General features: G+C 54.2%; 1 protein-coding gene and 1 long non-coding RNA gene across 6 annotated transcripts in view; one reads left to right on the top strand and one right to left on the bottom strand.

Moving 5' to 3' along the window:
* Nucleotides 1–1,802: 1,802 nt before the first annotated feature.
* LOC137483782 (uncharacterized) lies at nucleotides 1,803–6,030 on the bottom strand. The gene is made up of 2 exons (XR_011004642.1): nucleotides 5,961–6,030; nucleotides 1,803–3,796 (listed from the first exon to the last, which is right to left on the bottom strand). It is a non-coding gene; the product is annotated as an uncharacterized lncRNA (long non-coding RNA).
* Nucleotides 6,031–8,690: 2,660 nt separating this feature from the next.
* Nucleotides 8,691–16,318, top strand: part of TNRC18 (trinucleotide repeat containing 18) — a 56,497-nt gene continuing 48,869 nt past the window's right edge. For all 5 annotated transcript variants that reach the window (XM_068207145.1, XM_068207147.1, XM_068207148.1 and 2 more), the window contains exons 1-2: nucleotides 8,691–8,909; nucleotides 10,184–10,584. In XM_068207145.1, the coding sequence (XP_068063246.1) occupies nucleotides 10,383–10,584 (202 nt within the window). In that variant the 5' untranslated portion in view covers nucleotides 8,691–8,909; nucleotides 10,184–10,382. The remainder of the gene's footprint in view (nucleotides 8,910–10,183; nucleotides 10,585–16,318) is intronic.

The following is a 16,318-nucleotide window of genomic DNA, read 5'->3' as shown; positions in this document are numbered from 1 at the left end:
GTTTTGGGAGGGGGCACAGCTGGCGGGAGCCTCGGGAGGGGCTGCAGGAGCTGCTCCGAGAGGTTTTCCTCTGGCAAACAGACCTCTGGGCTTAATAAGCTATTTGTAAAACTGGCTGTGGATAAACAAGAGGCCGTGTGTCAGGCTGAAGGCGGCCTCGCAGGGCTCCGCCGCGCGGGGTGGGACCTCAGCACAGAAATATTTTCAAGATAAACAGAGGAAAATGAGTCCTGGAGGAGGCCGGAGCCACTGGCAGCAGCACGCCGCTCCTCTCCGAGATTATTTCGGGGCAGGAACTTGGCTTTCTGCACACTGCAGCTCTTTTTATTTTCTGCCTCTGAAGGGAAGCTCGCGTGCTGCTGATTCAGAAATAAACCTGAGGAGCGGTGAGGAGATGTGCAGAGCCCGGGGCTTGCACAGGGGTTTTGGGGTGAGGGCGAGGAGCTGGGATGCACAGCTGCTGCTGCAGATCCCCCTCGTCAGAGCCGCCTTCCCTGGAGAACCCTTGGGCTGAGGTAACAATATTGGGTTGGGGGTGTTCAACTCGGAGAGGAGAAGGCTCCAGGGAGATTTTGGAGCCCCTTTCAGTGCCTAAAGGGGCTCCAAGAGAGCTGGAGAGGGACTTTGGATAAGGGCATGGAGTAACAGGACAAAGGGGAATGGCTTCTCGCTGCCAGAGGGCAGAGTTAGATTGAATATAAGGAAGAAATCCTTCCCTGTGAGGGTGGGGAGACCCTGGCACAGGGTGCCCAGAGAAGCTGTGGCTGCCCCATCCCTGGAAATGTGCAAGGCCAGGCTGGACGGGGCTTGGAGCAAGCTGGGATAGGGGAAGGTGCTCCTGCTCGGGGCAGGAGGTAGAACAGGATGGTCTTTAAGATTCCCTTCAACCCAAACCATCCTGGGATTCTGTGACTCCGGTGTGAGCAGCAGAGCTGCCCTGCCTGGCTGCTGGTGCCTCCTGCCCTCCATCAGCTCCTCTGTTTCCCTGCAAAGGTAGAGGCAACTCTGGTGCCCCAGGGCAGGATTTGGGCACTACCCTGCCCTCTGCCAGGCTGGGCTCCATCCTTCCATCCCCTCTATCCTTCCAGCCTCAGTGTCCTCTTCATCCTCCCCACCCCCTCCATCCCACCATCCCTGGGCTGTGGGGGTTTGGTGCTGGTTTCTCCTCTGTTCTGTGCCTGGTCTTTAAAGCCCACAACCGTGGATTGACACCCAGCCTGGGGCAAAGCCGGGCTTGGGGCACCAAGGCTGGGACCAGCCGCAGCCTCAGCAGCCGAGATCTCCCAGTGTATCTTCTCCCTCTCCTCCCCACCCCCAGCAAATTTAATTAAAAGTCATTCAGATTCCTTTGAAAGAAAATGTCATCCGTCGACACAATTACACTTTAACTAACCAAAGCTGTTACAGTTCCTATATATATTGGAATCAGGCTGTCGTTATTAGTTCTAAGTAAGTAATTTATTCCCATTATTGTGTTCAAATTACAGGATATTACCCCCTGGGGAAATAATCCTGTTATTTGAAATGTAAAAAAGAATTCACATGGACAACAATGGATTCCTAAATGAACCCAACAACAGCCCCCAATCCCAGGGCGGCATCACTTGCCTCAGATAGGGAAAATATTAAGTTTCTTTTAAAAAGGTTCTTGTCTCCTCTCTTTCTCTTCTCCTGCCGCAGGTAAGTTAAATTGGGCTCCTCCTCTTCTTCAAGTGCATCAATTTATTGAGGGAATCCTGGATGTGAAGGAATTTGGTGGGGAGCATGGAGGATGATATGTATGTGTGTATATATCTATACATATATATATGTATGGGTGTCTCCCCCTTAATTTGGTGGTGGGAAGGAAGCCCTGGGAGGGTGGGATGCGAGTGCCCAGCACGGCCCCGCGGGTTTCTGCTGGAGCTGGGAACCTTCGCCTTCCTTCGGCAAAGAGCTGCCGAGGTTCTTTGGAAACACTGTTGCCAAGATCAAGATCTTCACTGAAAGCAAATAACAGCTCGTCTCTGCAACACCCAAACATAAGCAACTAATTTGGACCACGGAAAGGAAAAAGGGGGAGGAAAAAAAAAAGAAAAGAAAGAGAAAGAGGAGGAAGAAGGAGGGGAGGGAAGTAAATCAGATACACTTGTAACCTGATTACAACAGCCAGCTATGTGTGCAAAATCACAATGCAGCTCTATAATTAAATCTCTCTTTCCCCCTCCTGCCGAGCTCTTTCCTCTAACAGGCGCGGTACAAAAACAGTCGTTAGGACATCAAATTCCAGCTCCGACAAGAGGGGACTTTTTTGTCTATAGCTGCTCGGCTCGTCTTTAAGGAAATAATAATTATAAGCCCAGTGCTGCCGGCTGACGAGCTTTGTGGAGCAGAAAGGGCTCGTCTTGTCCAACCTCCCCTTCCCCCACGCAGAGGGCTGGGCGATGGGAACAGAGATGGGATAGCCCTGGGAGCCAGCCTTGGACACCCCCTCCTCGTGCTGGATCCAGGGGAGAGGAAAGCCTGGGGTCTAACAAGATGCTCGGAGTCACAGAGCCCTGCTGAATGCACCTCATGTGTTTCAGCACCCGCAGTTCGGTGGCACAGGGCACTCCCGGGTGGGTCTGGATGTTTGGGAGTGCACAGAGCACCTGTGAGGGGTGTGAGGAGCCAGAGGCTTCACGGACAGCGGGAGAGCTCCTGCCACAGCGTTTTCCCAAGGGTTCCCCCCCTGCCTGGCACTCAGCTTCTCCAGCCAGATCTGGGCTGCAGGGTGATTGGGGGATGCCATGGAAGGGATCAGGTCAATGAACCCCAAAAGCAGCAGGGAAGGGACCCCCCCGCACGGTGGATGGGAGCGGGGGGAGCAGTGCTGGCAGCCTTTTCCCAGTCCTGCCTGTTGATTTACTCCACACTGGTCCCAGAGAGCTATTCCCATCCCTGTGACACCCAGCACGTGCTTTTGCTGGCAGCTGCGGGCTGGATTCAACCTCAGGGACCCAGTTCCTCGAGGGCAGGCTCCTGCTTGCTTCCTCGGGGTATTTTTGGGAACAAGTCTTGCATCCCACCTTCTTTCCCCGCTGCAAGTCGAGGGCAGGTGTGTTGAGCTCCTTGCAACTGGCGCAACGACTCACAGGACGGTGAAGGAAAAAGCCTGGCACCGGGAAACCCTCCAAAAGGCCCCAGAGTGCGAGATAAGCAGCAGTGAGAGAGAATTTATCCACCACAGCTCGTCCTGGCAGCGGGCACGTGCAGGAGGGCACGACCGAGGGCGGACGCGGGCTTTGCGCGCGACACGGAAACTCAGATGCTGCTCCAATAAAGCTGTGCAGGTTTGGGTTTAATGGCAATTAACAGCTGTTAAAAGGTGAAGGATCTATTCTGTTAACACCCAGTGCTTCTCATGCCTTTCATGAAGGGATTTGAAAATACATTTGTGAGTGTTAATTTTAAGCCACCCTAATGTACCCCGGGGAGGTGGATGGGTTTACCCCGTTTTCAGGCAGGGAAGATGAAGCAGGCCAGGGCACAGTGTGGGGATGAGCACTCAGTGCTGGCAGAGGCGGTGAAATCCATGCCTGGCTCTGGAGCAGGGATGGGAGCAAGCCGGGGGGGACCAGCCAGCAGCATCAGTGCAGTTTTCATCAGCACTTCCCTGGTCTTGTATTTTGTGGGGAGATTAACTTGGTGCAAAACCAAAGGCACTCACGAGTTTAACCTTCAGCAGGACCCTCGCGCTGGGGTGGTGGGGGGGCACGTAGGAAATCGTCTTTCCCTGGGAGATGCTGCAAATCTGGATTTTCCAGTTCCTGGAGGGCTCTGCTTGTTTAAATTAGAAGCAGATAGGAGAGGTGAATTTTAAGAAGGACAGAGCAAAGGCACACAAGTATGCAGTTAACTTCTAAACTTCTTTCTCTGGCTCTCCCGCTGAGTAAATGCTTTAGGAGCTTCAAACCACAGCTTTTAATATCTCCTTAACATGCCCCACGATTCCTTCCCCCCTGTCAAAACAGCGAGAGCAGCTGTGAATATTTTCCATTTTAGAATGTTTTGTATGCATACGAAAGTACCTGCAGCTCCAGTGGGCTGGACTACGGAGAAATGCTGGAGCCAAGGGTATCTATTTTATATCAAACCTCAAAATAGTACATGCTCCTGCCCCCCTCTTGCTCGTGTCCTGCATCCAGGAGGGTATTTTTGATTTAACTGACAGATCAAGGGAAAAACCCCCAATTTACTCTGTTGATGCACAAGGTCTTGTCATTCCAAGCTCAGCTCACCCGGAGGTGAGGGTTGTTTTAAACTCCCAAATGCAGAACCTGTAATAGCGGGGTGTTGTATGGGGACTGCAGTTTTGGGGAGGTTTCCCGTGCACGTTTCTCCACTAAACCACATTTTTTCCGCTGAAAGGTGTAACTGCCGTTTCCGTGCCTTACAACCAATTTAGCAGCTGATCCCTAGCCAAAAAATGCAGGCAGTAATTACAGCTTTGGGGATGGTGCTCTCCTCAAAGCTCTCTATGGGTTGTGAATGTCAGCCCTCCTCCCTGACTATTTTTTGCCCCTGATCTTGCATGAAAAAAAGCTTATTATTGGGTAAAAGGGGAAAAAAAAAATCCAGCCTGATGTATCCAAGAGCCAGTCTAGCTGTGAAAAAAGCCCAGTACAGGGGCTTGGTGGAGGTCGTGGAAAGCAAAGGGCACCCAGCATGGGGCAGGTCCTGGCACTGGGGGATCCCAGCTCGGGATTTGAGGTGGCAGTGAGTGCACAGGTGGCAGAGCAGGAAAACAGGGTGGGATTGTGCATAAATACCCACCCTCCTGTGCCAGGCAAGGAAAAAAAAAAAAAAAAAAACCATCAATCTGTATTTGGACTCGAAACCAGCCTGGTTTGGAACATGTTTGGCTTTACAAAACCCAGAGCTGTGAGCTGGGGGGAGGGCACCAACCACATCCCTGTGCACCCCCTGGCCCCTCTCCCTTCTTCCCTGCTCTGGCTGGGTCGGTGAGGATGCTGCAGCCCCCAGCTGCTGCCAGGCGCTGGGTACAGCCCCTGGTGGGGTCATTTCTTGGGCTTCCCCCTCCATGCAAAGTCCGCTGCCAGGCTGAGCACAAGGGTTATAACCAGCCAGGATTTATGGAGAAAACCGAAATCCCGAGCTGTTCTGGTCATTAATCAGAAATTCTTCACTCAGTTCCCAAACCGTTTCCCTGGGGATCTCCTCATTGGGACCCCCCCACTCCACAGTCCCCTCCCCACGGATGGCAGCTCCTTCGCTGCAGGCACAGGGGCTGGGGTGGGGAGAGACCCCAGGCTTTGGAATTATCCAAGCCCCCCCATCGATAAATAAATCGCCATGGATGCATCGGAATAAATCCCAGCAGGGCCCCCCTTGCCTTCAAATCCCACCTCTGTCCCTAGAGGGTTTTATTTGGGGGGGAGGGGAGGGGGAATGGGACCTTGCTGTCAGACTCGATTCTGCTTTTAAGATGGGGGGGAAGGAATGAAATCAGGGCAAAGCTTTGCCGACGCGTTGGGATCGTCGCCGTCCGCGCTTTAATGTGATTTATGCCTGGCTTTCTAAATCCAGCCACTGACTGCATGCTTTAAATATAGCTCCAAAAACACCCTGAAAACGTGTAGTAAGCACGTTAAAAACAGCGGGCGGGAAGGATGCACAGAACCCCCCCAGCTAAGGATGGGGAGCATGGGGGGGGGGTTTATTGTGGGGAAAAAAAAGGGATTTTGGGGGTCCCAGCAGATGGGGATGGGGGTGCAGCAGTGTGCCCAGTCTGTGGGTGAAAGTCGAGAGCTAGGTTGGCAATGAAGGGGTGAGTGTCCCCCAGCCCCCCACACCCTGGCAGCCCCCCAAAACGGAGGAGACGCGTTGGGGGTGGGGGGCATCGGTTTGCTTTGCCTCCCACATCTCCAGAGAGCCTCCCCCAGCTCCCCCCACTCCCAGATTCCGCCTCCCCGTCCTACCTGCATCCCGGGAGCGGGGGGGCAGTGCCCGGTGTGGGGCTGGGGGCTGCGAGCTCCGCACCGCTCCGCTGCCTCCTGCCCGCTCCCCTCCGCCTCCGCGGGCACCGGGACGGGGGCGGCCACCGGGAATTTCGTGTTCGCCCGGGGAGGGGAGAGAAGAATGGGAAAAAGAAGAAAAAAACCAAACCAAACCGAACCAGGAAGAAACGCCAAAAGCAAAACAAAATGGAGAATAAATAGCTGGGTGGGGAGGGGGAAGGGAAAATAAAAGAGAATTAAGGAAAAAGCACAAGGGGAGAGATGGAGGGAGCGGAGCCGGGCGCGCAGGACGGGGGGGGGGAGGGGGTGCCCGTTCCACGGGGGGGGCGGGGGGCGGCCCGGGGGCGGGCGGCACCGTGGGAACCTGCCGGGAGCCCGGGGCACCGGGATGGGGATAGGATCGGGATGGGGATGGGATCGGGATGGCAATGGGAATGGGAATGGGGATGGGGGGGGGGGGGGCACAACGCGGTGCGGCTGCTCGCGGGACAACCCACTCCCCCCCCAACAGCGCCCTTCCCCGCCCCGATGTTATTTTTAATAAAAATAGGTATTTTTGGAGAAAGCGCTCTTTGCGGCAAAGCTTTGGCGCGGGGGAAATTGCGGGAGCGGCCGCCACCCCCCAGATTTTTCGGGGTGCTCGCAGCCCCCCCCCCCCACTGCGGTGTGTGCCCCCAGCTGCAGGGGTGGGGGTGGTGGTGGTTATTGGGGGGGTTATTGGGGAAAATAATGGGGAGAAAACAAGCGGGGCTGAGATTTCGTGTGGAAAACGCCGGGAAAACAGGCGCGCCCGCAGCACCGCGCCGGAGAGGGGAGAATAATAGCAATAATAACAATAATAATTAGAAAAACGCGTATATTAGGTCGGAAGTACTTGTTTTTTGTTTTTTTTTCTTTTTTGTTTTGTTTTTTGAGGGTGTTTTGCAGCAGCGGTGCCCCAGCCAGGAGCTGCTGTACAAGATGGCTCCCGGCCGGGGGAAGGGGAGGAGGAGGAGGAGGAGGAGGAGGAAGGGCTGGAGTTGCAGGCAGGGGGGGCCCGTCCCCCCCGAGCTTGCTTTTTCTATTTTTTATTATCATTTCCCTGATTTATGACATGCCAACCCCCCGGCCCGGGGACAGCGGCGGGGAGGTCCGGGCGTGAAGGCATTAAACATTTATAAAATATGCTTTTAAAGCCACATAAAAGCGATCAAACCATTAATATTTTTTTTTTCTTCCCCCCCCCCCCCCACCCCCAATTCCCCCGTTTTTTTTTTGGTTGGTTTTTTTTTTTTTTTTTTGGTTTACTAAAGGAGACGGGGAAAAGAAGCGCCCTCCCCTTGGAGGCAGCGGGGTTTGAGCCCTCGCCTCTGACGCAGTTTTGCTGTTAAATATAAATAAAAACATAAATATACATTATTGTTATTTATTATTATTATTTTCGCGTTAAACCAGGGCCTTGAGCAGCGTGAGAGCTTTTCCACAAACTCGATTTTGCTCGGAATGTTTAAAAATAAGCAGATTTTTGGGGCTGTTTCTCCTCTTTTCTGGCCGATGTCCCGGTGGGTGCCTCGAAGCTCCTGTCGAAGCTGGTGGTGGGGGGGACGCTTTATTATTATTATTACTTTTAATTTATACCGGATTAAATTAGATTTTTTTTTTCCCCTCCTCCCCTTTTTCGTTATAAAAGCCGATTTTTGTTTAATTAAGAAGCGGGGAAGGAAGGGGGGTTTTGGCAGCCCCCCCACACTCTCCCCGAGGAGCGCCCTGTGCCGCGCAAAGGGAAAAACACATTAAAAACTGGGGAGGGGGGGAAGAAAAATAAGTTAAAAATAGAAAAAAAAAAAGGAAAGAAAAGTAAAAGTTGGTGCGGCAGTGCCGGGGGGGCCGCCCCGCTCCTGCTCCCGATCCAGAGGGGGGAGTGTGTGAGTGTCTCCTCCCGCAGCGTCCCTTTTCACCCTATTTTTGAATTTTTGGGGGGGCGGGGCCCGCAGGGAGGGCAGGGGACCCTCCCCCGCTCCCCCCCGGCTCTGAAAGGCCGCTTTGTCCGCGGCGGGGCCGTGGGAGAGGGCCCGGCGGCACTTCCCCCTCAGCCCTGCCCGGGCGGGATGAAGGATTTAACCCCCACAGATAATAAAGGGGGTCGCGGGGCGCCCTCCCCTCACGGCCCCGCTCGGAGCGGGGGGACCCGCGGCCGCTCCCCGCCAACCGCCCGCCCGCTCCGGGCGGGAGCGCGGGGGCAGCCTGGAAACAGCAGCGGGAGCGCCGGGGGCGGGGCGAGCGGGGGGCCTGGAAACGGCCGCCTGTTTACCCGCCGCTGAGTGACGGCCCGGCCGACCAATGGGAAGGCGCGGAGAGGCCGCGGGCCCGCCCCCGCCGCGCCGAGAACAATGCGTGTTTCATAGCCCCGCCGCCGCCGTTTTTCCCTCCCCCATTCCCCCGGTTTTTCCCTCCCTCCCTCCCTCCCGCCCCGCGCTCGCGCTCCCCTTTTTTTTTTTTTTTTTAAATCGTTTTTTTTTTTTCCCCTCCCTAATTTTTTTTTTTTTTTTAATTCCTCTCTCTTTTCTCTTACTCTCTCTTTTTTTTTTTTTCTTTTTTTTTTTTTTTTTTTCTTCTTTCCCTCCTCTTCCCTTAAGCGCCGCCGAGCCGCGCGCGCGGGGCCGGCCCGGGAAGGGGGGGTGTGTGTGTGGGGGTGTGTGTGTGTGTGTGTGTGTGTGTGTGTGTGTGTGTGTGGAGGCGATGCTGCAGCTCGGCGGGGCCCCGCCGCTCCATGGCGCGGCCGCCACCGCGTCGCTCCCGCGCTGCTGCCCCTGAGGAGCGGAGCGGAGCAGCGGAGGAGCCGGGCGGCGGGCAGGGCGGCGAGCCGGCACCCCCCGCCCCAGCCCCGCACCGCCGCCATGCCCCGCGACCAGGCGGCCTGACCGCGCCGAGGTAGGACCCGCGCCCGGATCCGCACCCCGACCCCGGGGCGGCGGTCCCATCTCCCCCGACCCCCCTCTGCTGCTCCATCCCTCCCGCTTTTTGGCCCTTTTTAGCCTTTTTCCCCTTTATTGATGACTATCCGGCCGCTCCCGCAGTCCCCGGGGTGAGGCTCGCCCCGAGCAGCCACGCAGGCAGGGTTTACTTAATTTTAAAATCTACTCGAAAATAATTTTTTAAAAGCCCCAACCAAGCAAAGCAGTGAGATTTTTGGGGCATAATTTTGCATTTCTCCCCTCTTTCTTTCTTTCTTTTATTTTATTTTTTAAAATTTATTTTATTTTTTTTTCAATCATCCCTCCCCCGCGCTGGAGCAGCCGCCCGGGAGCCGGGACGGGCGGCGGGGCCGGAGCGGCGGCTCCCGGGGCTCCGGTAGCGCTTGGAGAGGGTTTGTGGGGGAGAACCTCCACTTTATCCACGCAGTGTTTGTTACTTTCTCGCTATCCCGGTGCAAAATACGACGGGCGAGTGGAGCCTTTCATGAGGCTGCGAGTACAAATATAGATAGTTTTATATATATGGTTGGGTTGTTTTCTTTTCGCTGTGCCGGGAAAAGATAATACGGGTTTTGTTTTCCCGAGTGAAAGTGGCGCTGCAAAAAGGAAAAATAAAAAACCCCAGCCCAAACAACAAGCCCAGTCGGTGGTTTGGAGCCGTGGGAATGAGCACCAAAAGAAGCGAGAAACGGGGCTGCCGGAGAGATGCCGCCGCCGGAGCCGGCGGCGGGGGAGAAATAAAGAAAAGACGGGAAAAAAAATTAAAGAACTAAAAAAAAAAAAAAAAGGGCGGGGGGGGGGGGGGAAGAATGGAAAAGAAGAAATATTTGAGTGGGTGATTTTTTTTGTTGTTGTTGTTATTTTGGGATTTGTGTGTTTGTTTTCCGGGGCGAAGTGCGGTGCCGCGTCCCCGCCGGTCGGTCCCGCCGGAGCCGGGCTGCGGGCGGGCGCTGCCCGACCCGGCCGGGACAAATGTAACTCTTGGGAAAAAAGTTTAAATTCTTAAAATACTATTTTTAAGTACTTAGATTTTTTTTTTTTTGTCCCTGCCTTTTGCCACAAGTTTTCCTTATATTTTTTTTTCCCCTCCCCGCTTCTTCCCCCTTCTCTACCCTCCACTCCGGGAAGGTGAGGGTGGGTTTTGGGGGGTATTTTGGGGGGTGGCTGTGAGCAGGGGGGTGTCGGGGCATGTCGGCTCACCGCACCTCCCCCTTCTTTTCTCCTCTGCAGGCAGCGCCGAGACCGCCGCGCCGGGGCTGGCTCCCTGCACCGCGCCATGGGACGCTTGGACGCCTTATTTTTGAAAACCATCTGATTTTTTGGGGGAGGAGGAGAAGGGGGGTGGGGGGCGGGGGGGGTGGGGGGGGGGCGGGAAGGCGGTGGCGGGCATCGACAGCGATCCGGGAGACTCCGTGAAGCCGGCGAGTGGATGATGGATGGCCGAGATTTCGGGCCCCCCCGCTCGGTGCACGGCCCCCCTCCGCTGCTCTCCGGGCTGGCCATGGAGAGCCACCGCCTGGGAGCCACCGGCCGCCTGGCCCCCGCCGCCGGGCCCATGGCTGCCGGGCTCCCCGCCGCCCTCCAGCCCGGAAAATTCCTCGCATCGGGCATCAGCCTCCACTCCCACCCGGGTAAGGCTCCGCGGAACCCCCGCGCCTTCCCTCCCTTCTCTCCGCGGTTGCGGGCGGCGAACGCGGGATCGGGCTTTAACCCCCCCCCCCCACACCCAAAATATAAATACCGTCATGATAATTATATATTTATGCGCTCGCAGCTTTTTCGCGTGTTTTCCCCAAGTGTTTTTTGCTTCGCTTGGTTTTGATTTGGCGAAAAAAAATAGGGGAATGGAGAAGGAGTGAGAAAACAAGTAGGGTGATGTGGAGAAATAAGGGAATGGAGTACAAAATAGGGGAATAGGGGGAAAAAATCGCGCCTATCCGATAGAAGTCCCCCCTTCCAGCGTACGGTTTTGTTGGCACTGAGGAAAATCCCCGCCTCGGCGGCTGCGGAATAAATCCGGGGAATAAATCCGATTTTCGGGAAAGCTGGGAGAGGCGCAGAGCGGATTGCGGAGGGACGGGACTGCGCTGCCCGGCGCTGCGCTTCCCGGACAGCCAAAAAATCCATCCCTGGGCTGGGAAAAAAAGGGGTAAAATGGGGCTCTTTGGGTGATTTCTTGCCCGGTGCAGCCCGAGCCCCGCTGAGGTCCCGCTGCCCCCGGGCAGCGCTGCCGGCACCGCTGGTTTTGATGTTGTTTTTTCTTTTTGTTTTCTTTTTTTTTTTCTCCGAAAGTCTAATTTTTTTAAACCCTCGAACAAAGCTTCCATGCGCTGTGCAGTGACTGCTCCCTCCTTGAATTTTGTCTCCCTTCTCGACTCAGTTGATTCCCGGGCAGCCCCACGGCTGCATATCCATTAAAAAAAAAAAAAAAAAAAAAAAGTAGACGCTGAAATATACGCAGTTTATTTTTTGTTCCCACAGTCAGCTTTTTATTTATTTGTTTAAATTACTTTTGTGTTTTGGAGGCTTTTCATTTTTTTGCCCTTTTCCGAGCTCCCTTTCCCAGCGGCTCGCGGAGTCCGGCACTGCTGGCAGGACGCTGCCGCACTCTCCTGCCCACAGTCCTGTAGGAGGACACAAGGGATTTCTGACCGTTTGATTTCCCTCTCTGGCTCTATTTTTAATTTTTTTTTTTCCGCTTTCTTTCCCCTGGGCGTGGAGAGGTGACTCGGAGTTTACTTTAGGCGTTGGGAGGGTGACAGGTTTTGCAATAATAAACCTGCTTTTCTCCCAGCCGCCTGGGATGAATGACTTTGAAATTTGCAAACCTGATTGCCAACATCTGCAGAGAAGGAAGCTGCCTGAATCGAGGGAAAAAGATTTATTAGTTTTAGACTAGGTGGCAGTGCCAATTTCCCAGGTGCTAAGAGGAGAGGTGTAAAGCGAACTGGGCTATGAAGCCAAGCACATGGGCAAACACCTTATTTTTTCCTTCCCTTTTGTCTTTTTTTTTTTTTTTTCCCTCCCTTTTTTTCCCCCTTGGTTATTTTTTTCCCTCTCTCCTCCGCCTCCTACTGCAGCAGAATGTGATCTTTGCAAAAATGCATCTGGACAATCTCAGGCCAAACCGAGTGTGGGTTCTTGGAATTTTAAAAATTATTCTTATTTTTTCACTGGGTAATTTTTTCCTTTTATTTTTTTTTTTAAGTTTTATTTCTCCTCCCAAGGTTTCCTTTTCTGAAATCCAGGCAGGTCAGGAGGGAGGCACGGAGCTCTGGCCTCTCCAAGCTGACCAAGCTCCATCTGGGAGCTTTCCTGCCACACTGGGAGAAAGCCTCAGATTTGAGACCCCTCGCAGGGGGAGTGGGGTCTGTGATACTTCCAATTCTTTTTGACTGTGTTCTTATTTTATTTTTAAAATTATTTTTCTTTTCTTTTTTCTGGGAATTGTTTGAAATGCCCTGTCCCTGCACCTCAGTGGTGCCCGGTCTCCGCGTCCGCTCCCCAGCACGATCCACGGCAATTCCCAGTCAGGCTAAACTCCATTAAAAAGATCTGTACAATTAACAGCCGAAACTCCCATTAAACCACAGCAGCGGGATAGGCAGGGATATTTTTTGTTGTTGTTGTTTTTTTATGGCTTTAACAATATCGCCTGAAATGATGATTGCTTCCTGCTACCAAGGGCCCCTTTGTAGGTTTGCGTTCGCAGTGCTGTTGGTGTGTGGTTTTGGTGCTTTTTTTTTTTTTGTTGTTGTTGTTGTTGTGTTTTTTTGGGGGTTTGTTTTGTTTTTAGGAGGGGTGGAACGAAAAGGCTTGTGCAAGGGGTTAAGAAAAGTGGGCAGGAGGCGAAGCCTTTAAATAGAGCCAGTTCAAACCGATCCTTAAATACCGCCGGGCTGAAGAAAGAGACTCTTGAATCCGTCCCAGCGTCCTCTGAAAATAAATACGCCCCTGTAAAAATAGCACGATTGGCCATATTTGAGAATCCAGTTATGGCCGGCACCGACTCCTTGTTTTTCCTGTACCTTCTGCTCATTCCAGCAGCCGGGCTCTGCCCCAGCGCCAAAGTACGGGCGCCTGGGCTGTGTCCAGTGACCCCTGGACCCTCGGCTCCTCTCGGGGGGATTTCTGCTCCATGGTAGCGATTTCTGCTCCACGGGGGAGGACAGGGACAGAAGCCCCTTTGTTGGAAGCGCAAGGAGGGAGGAGTGAGCTGGAGGCCAAGGCGGGAGCTGAGCCGGGGATGCCGTTCCCTGTCGCCCCTGTACTCTTGGGCATTGCCATCTCCCCATCCCTGAGGAGGGCAGGGGAATGCTCCCCCGATGGGCCTTGCAGAGGGATAAAGGAGGAAAGGGACTGTTTGCAATGGAATTTCATGCCTGGAGCTTGCTGGAAGGCTTAAAAAAAAGCTGCAATCAGTGGAATGAGGCAGCTGAGTCCATTAAAGCAAGGGCTCGATCTGCTCTGCAGCAGCTCAAAATATGGAGGTTTATCATTTTGCTCCTTCCCTATGCCACTGTCTTTGGGTCCTGGTCTCAGCTCCATCCCGGAGGAGCGTGTTGTTCTTGGCAGGCTCTGTGTTTTGGGGAAGGTGGAAAAGGCTCCCTCAGACGTGATTGCAAAGGGCTGCTCTGGGACCGTGTCCCTGCCAGGCAGCAGCAGGGCTGTGCGTGAGCAAGGATCGCCCATATCCAAAGAAAGTCTCCAAATTTAAAATAATATTAATAGTAATTAATAAAAATGTGGTTTTTGCTCTGTGCTGAGGTGTCCTTTCTTGGGTGGGGGCAGCTGCAGGAACAGATCTGTGTTTGTATAAAAGGATGCTCAGCCTCTTCCATTAAAAGACGCTTCAGAAACACTTTTCAGTGCTCAGGAAAAGGGACACACCACTGTGGGCAGGGCTGACTAAATCCAGCTCCCGAACAGGACGGAAAGCAGGCAGACAGAGGGGAGAGATTTTGATTTCCCTGCTTTCCTACTTCACATTAGCATGTGCATTCAAATGCAGGGATTTAAGGTAGATTGGAGACCATCCTTTCTTCCAGGCCTGCTGTGCCCGGGGAGAAGTTTTCCAGACAGCTGGGCCAGGTAGGAGCATAGGAAAAGAAATAAAAATACCCTTCCATTCCCCAGGACAGCGCTGCTGTGCCAGCAAAATCCTGCTGTAGCCATCCTTATAATGGCAAAATGGTGCTTCTGCTGAGCCCGCAGATTTTGCAGGAGGCCTTGCTGTCGGCAATGCCAGTGGAAGCACAATTCACTCATCAAACTGCATCCATGCTAACCTTGCTTTGCTGATAGAGGGACTGGGATAGCATGGACTGGGCACTGGAGCGATTCCTGCTCCCCTCCTCTGTGTTTCTCGGAGCACGATGGCTCCCGGACCAGCAGCGGGGTTTTGCCCGTGGTTCGGCACGATTCTTTTTGGTTCCGTTTTGATGCTGCAAGGAAAATACCATCGGTGTTTAATGGCCCTTGAAATCGTGGTTCCCTCTCCCTGCCCGCCCAAGGGGTGGTGCCGGGGGCTCCTTGGGGCAGGGGCTCGGTGGTGTAACACCGGGAGGAATGCGGACAGCCCGGAGACCTGCCTGGGAGGATGCCTCCCCTCCTTTGGGGCCCTGGTGAAACGAGATGCTTTCTGAGATGTGTTTTCAGGCAGAGGAGGGAGTGTGCCTGTCCCAGTGGGGCTGGGGAGCTGGTGCTGGGCAGTGATGTTGTGCTGGGTCCCGTCACACTCTGCTCTTCACACCCGGCATCCCCCGGGGTGGAGGAAGTGCTCGGCCATGGAGTGATGTCCCTGCAGCTCCCTCGGGCTGGCGGCCAACTCGTAGGCTTTGAGGAAGGCAGGAGCAGTGTCTGGGCTGAAATGGTGGTGGATTTGTGCATTTTTGCTCAGAGTCTGCCACGCTGAGCTCCTGTGTTTCTCTGTTGTCCCAGTGATTTTTCCTCAATGTCCTGGTGGGCTGTGGGGTTGCATTTCTGTCCTTCAGAAGCAGTGGGAAGGACTGTCCAGCCTGTGCTGCATACTCTGTTGAAATGCTCATCCCAAGCAGTGGTAGCTGGTAGGGATGTTGGGTTTGGAACGTGGACAAGAGCCCAAGGGCCAATGTGGTGATGTAAACTTGCTTGGAGCAAGGTCCTGCGGGATCCTCTGCTGTGTGAAGGTTTCCAGTACCTTCCCAGGTGAATGGGCTGGAGTCTGTCCCTGCCTCTGGTAACACAAGGCTGGTAAAATTGTCATTTATTAGTGTGGTTTCTAGCAGCCTTTCTCCCACTTGGAGCGAGCCTTGCCTCCTACCCAGTACGGTGTCTCCTTGGTAGGGTTGGAAAACCACGGGTCCCATCCCTGACTGATGGTGTGCCAGAGAAAATCTGATCTGGAGGAAGAGCCGGCACTAGAAATCCTAGCTGGGGGTGGCATGGGGCACTGGGCAGGTCCCCGGTGTTGGGGACAAGCTCCTGCTCTTTCCCAGCAGAACAGCTGTTGGAGAAATGGAAATCGCTGGGAATTAATCTCACTGCAGACATGGTTAGCAGAGCAGGGCTTTCGTAAGGGAAATTTTAGATCTGCTTCCTAGGACAACCCAGGGTAAAGCTGAAATTAGTTTATAATTATATAGTAAATAACCCCCCATCTTGTCATTTCACCATCTTCTGATGAATATGGAAATGAACATTGTTAATGGGAATTAACGTCATTATGGCAACCTTCCAGGTGAGCGCCTTGCGGTTCGGCCGCGGCTGCGACCGGCGCGAGGGTGTCGGATCACCTCCCCGAGCTGGGGTTAGCGCCCGACGAGTCCAGACAAGGCCCCGTGTGTTTTCACCGTGTACTAAACTGGTCCAGTTAAAGCTCCAGGCAGGAGGTGGTGCAGGGAATCGGGGCCAGCCTGGCATGTGCTGACACGAAAGCTGCCGTGCCGGGACGAGGAGATGTTGGTCTGGGTTAGGTAACGCGATCCAGCATCGCCTGATCGAGGTGCTGAGGACAAGGGAGTGCTTTGTTCAGCCTCTGCTGAAACGGAGAGCACGCTGCGCCCTGAACAACCTGAAAATGCAGGCGGGATGGAGGAGCCGAGGGCAGCCCTGAGTTCCCTGCCCGTTGGAGCCGGGGCGAGCGAGCAGCGCTGTGTCCAGCTGCACAGCCTCTCGCTGGCTTTTCCAGCTGGGAATGCTCTTTGAAAACCAAAGTTTGGGAGGGGATCGCTCCACTGTGGCTGCCTCACCTTCGCCACGAGGATTTGGCGGTTTCCTTCTCCCCGTGATTCCTCCCATCCCCTCATTTCTGTCTGGCTTCGCTCCGGGATGCCACAGCTGGATGTCTGCAGGCATCGCCGCACACCCACCGACGCTGTCCCTCTC

The sequence above is a fragment of the Anomalospiza imberbis genome, chromosome 16 (genome assembly GCF_031753505.1).
Source record: "Anomalospiza imberbis isolate Cuckoo-Finch-1a 21T00152 chromosome 16, ASM3175350v1, whole genome shotgun sequence".
In the NCBI taxonomy this organism is placed as follows: Eukaryota; Metazoa; Chordata; class Aves; order Passeriformes; family Viduidae; genus Anomalospiza; species Anomalospiza imberbis.
The sequence above is the reverse complement of the archived record's forward strand: the minus strand, read 5'-3'. Positions and strand labels throughout refer to the sequence as shown.